The sequence below is a fragment of the Austrofundulus limnaeus genome, unplaced genomic scaffold, assembly GCF_001266775.1.
Source record: "Austrofundulus limnaeus strain Quisiro unplaced genomic scaffold, Austrofundulus_limnaeus-1.0 Scaffold5244, whole genome shotgun sequence".
NCBI classification, from domain to species: domain Eukaryota; kingdom Metazoa; phylum Chordata; class Actinopteri; order Cyprinodontiformes; family Rivulidae; genus Austrofundulus; species Austrofundulus limnaeus.
Genome location: NW_013957646.1, coordinates 1602 through 2343, shown reverse-complemented (window position 1 = coordinate 2343; position 742 = coordinate 1602). Strand labels below are relative to the sequence as shown.

Sequence of the window (742 nt, the reverse complement as noted above, 5' to 3'; positions counted from 1 at the left end):
GAATACCAGTCACTGTTGACCACTGACTCAACGACTGTTAATGCTTTGGGGTTTGCAGTCCGGAAGACAACCAGTGTACCTGGAGCTCGAGCCAACAGACGAACCACCGCCGTCCGGATACTCAGCAGCCGTCGAATGTAAATCTCAACAGGAAAATAGCCAAAGTGTGCCCAAATGCCAATAACCACAACAGTGTTCGGTCCTCCAGCCATACTGTCTAGTTCATTGGCAATATAACGGAGCTCGCTGACTGGGAAGCTGACCATACGAAGGGGAGGACCGTGGACCCGGAATGTCATTAAGATGTTGTTTGCATAGTCTAAAGCCATCAATGGTCCAGCTTACCTTGAGCTTTTCAAGTCAAACTCTTTAAGATCTAAAAGAATGACAAAAGAAAATGAATTAGATCACAACATAAACTAATCAAATTCTTGCCATAAAAATCTTCCGGGGAGATACCTGGTAGCGACTGGACAAAGTGTTCAAACCACTGCCTGATGGTGGAGTCTCCATACATGTGGACCACCTTCCCTTTCAGACACCGGCTGACTGCTTTGGAGTCATTGAACTGCTGAACTTTGGTGCCATCTAATGCACGCCATACATCCTGGTAGTAATAGCCAGAGGGTCCAGTCTTCACAGTTTTGTTGTTGTCCCCTAATTGACATGCAGGGAGGATAGAAAAAGAAAGCAGGTTGGGTATGAATTATGGAGATAAATTATTGCACATTGAGACTATGTG

The 742-nt window shown here is 45.4% G+C and overlaps 1 protein-coding gene across 1 annotated transcript; it reads right to left on the bottom strand.

The window, feature by feature from the left end:
* Nucleotides 1–272: 272 nt before the first annotated feature.
* Nucleotides 273–657, bottom strand: LOC106512265 (NXPE family member 3; the record flags this gene model as incomplete). Its single annotated transcript, XM_014000926.1, is given in 2 exon segments — nucleotides 273–376; nucleotides 460–657. Coding segments are annotated over 2 exon segments (233 nt in total), but the record flags the coding sequence as incomplete, so codon positions are not given.
* Nucleotides 658–742: the final 85 nt, after the last annotated feature.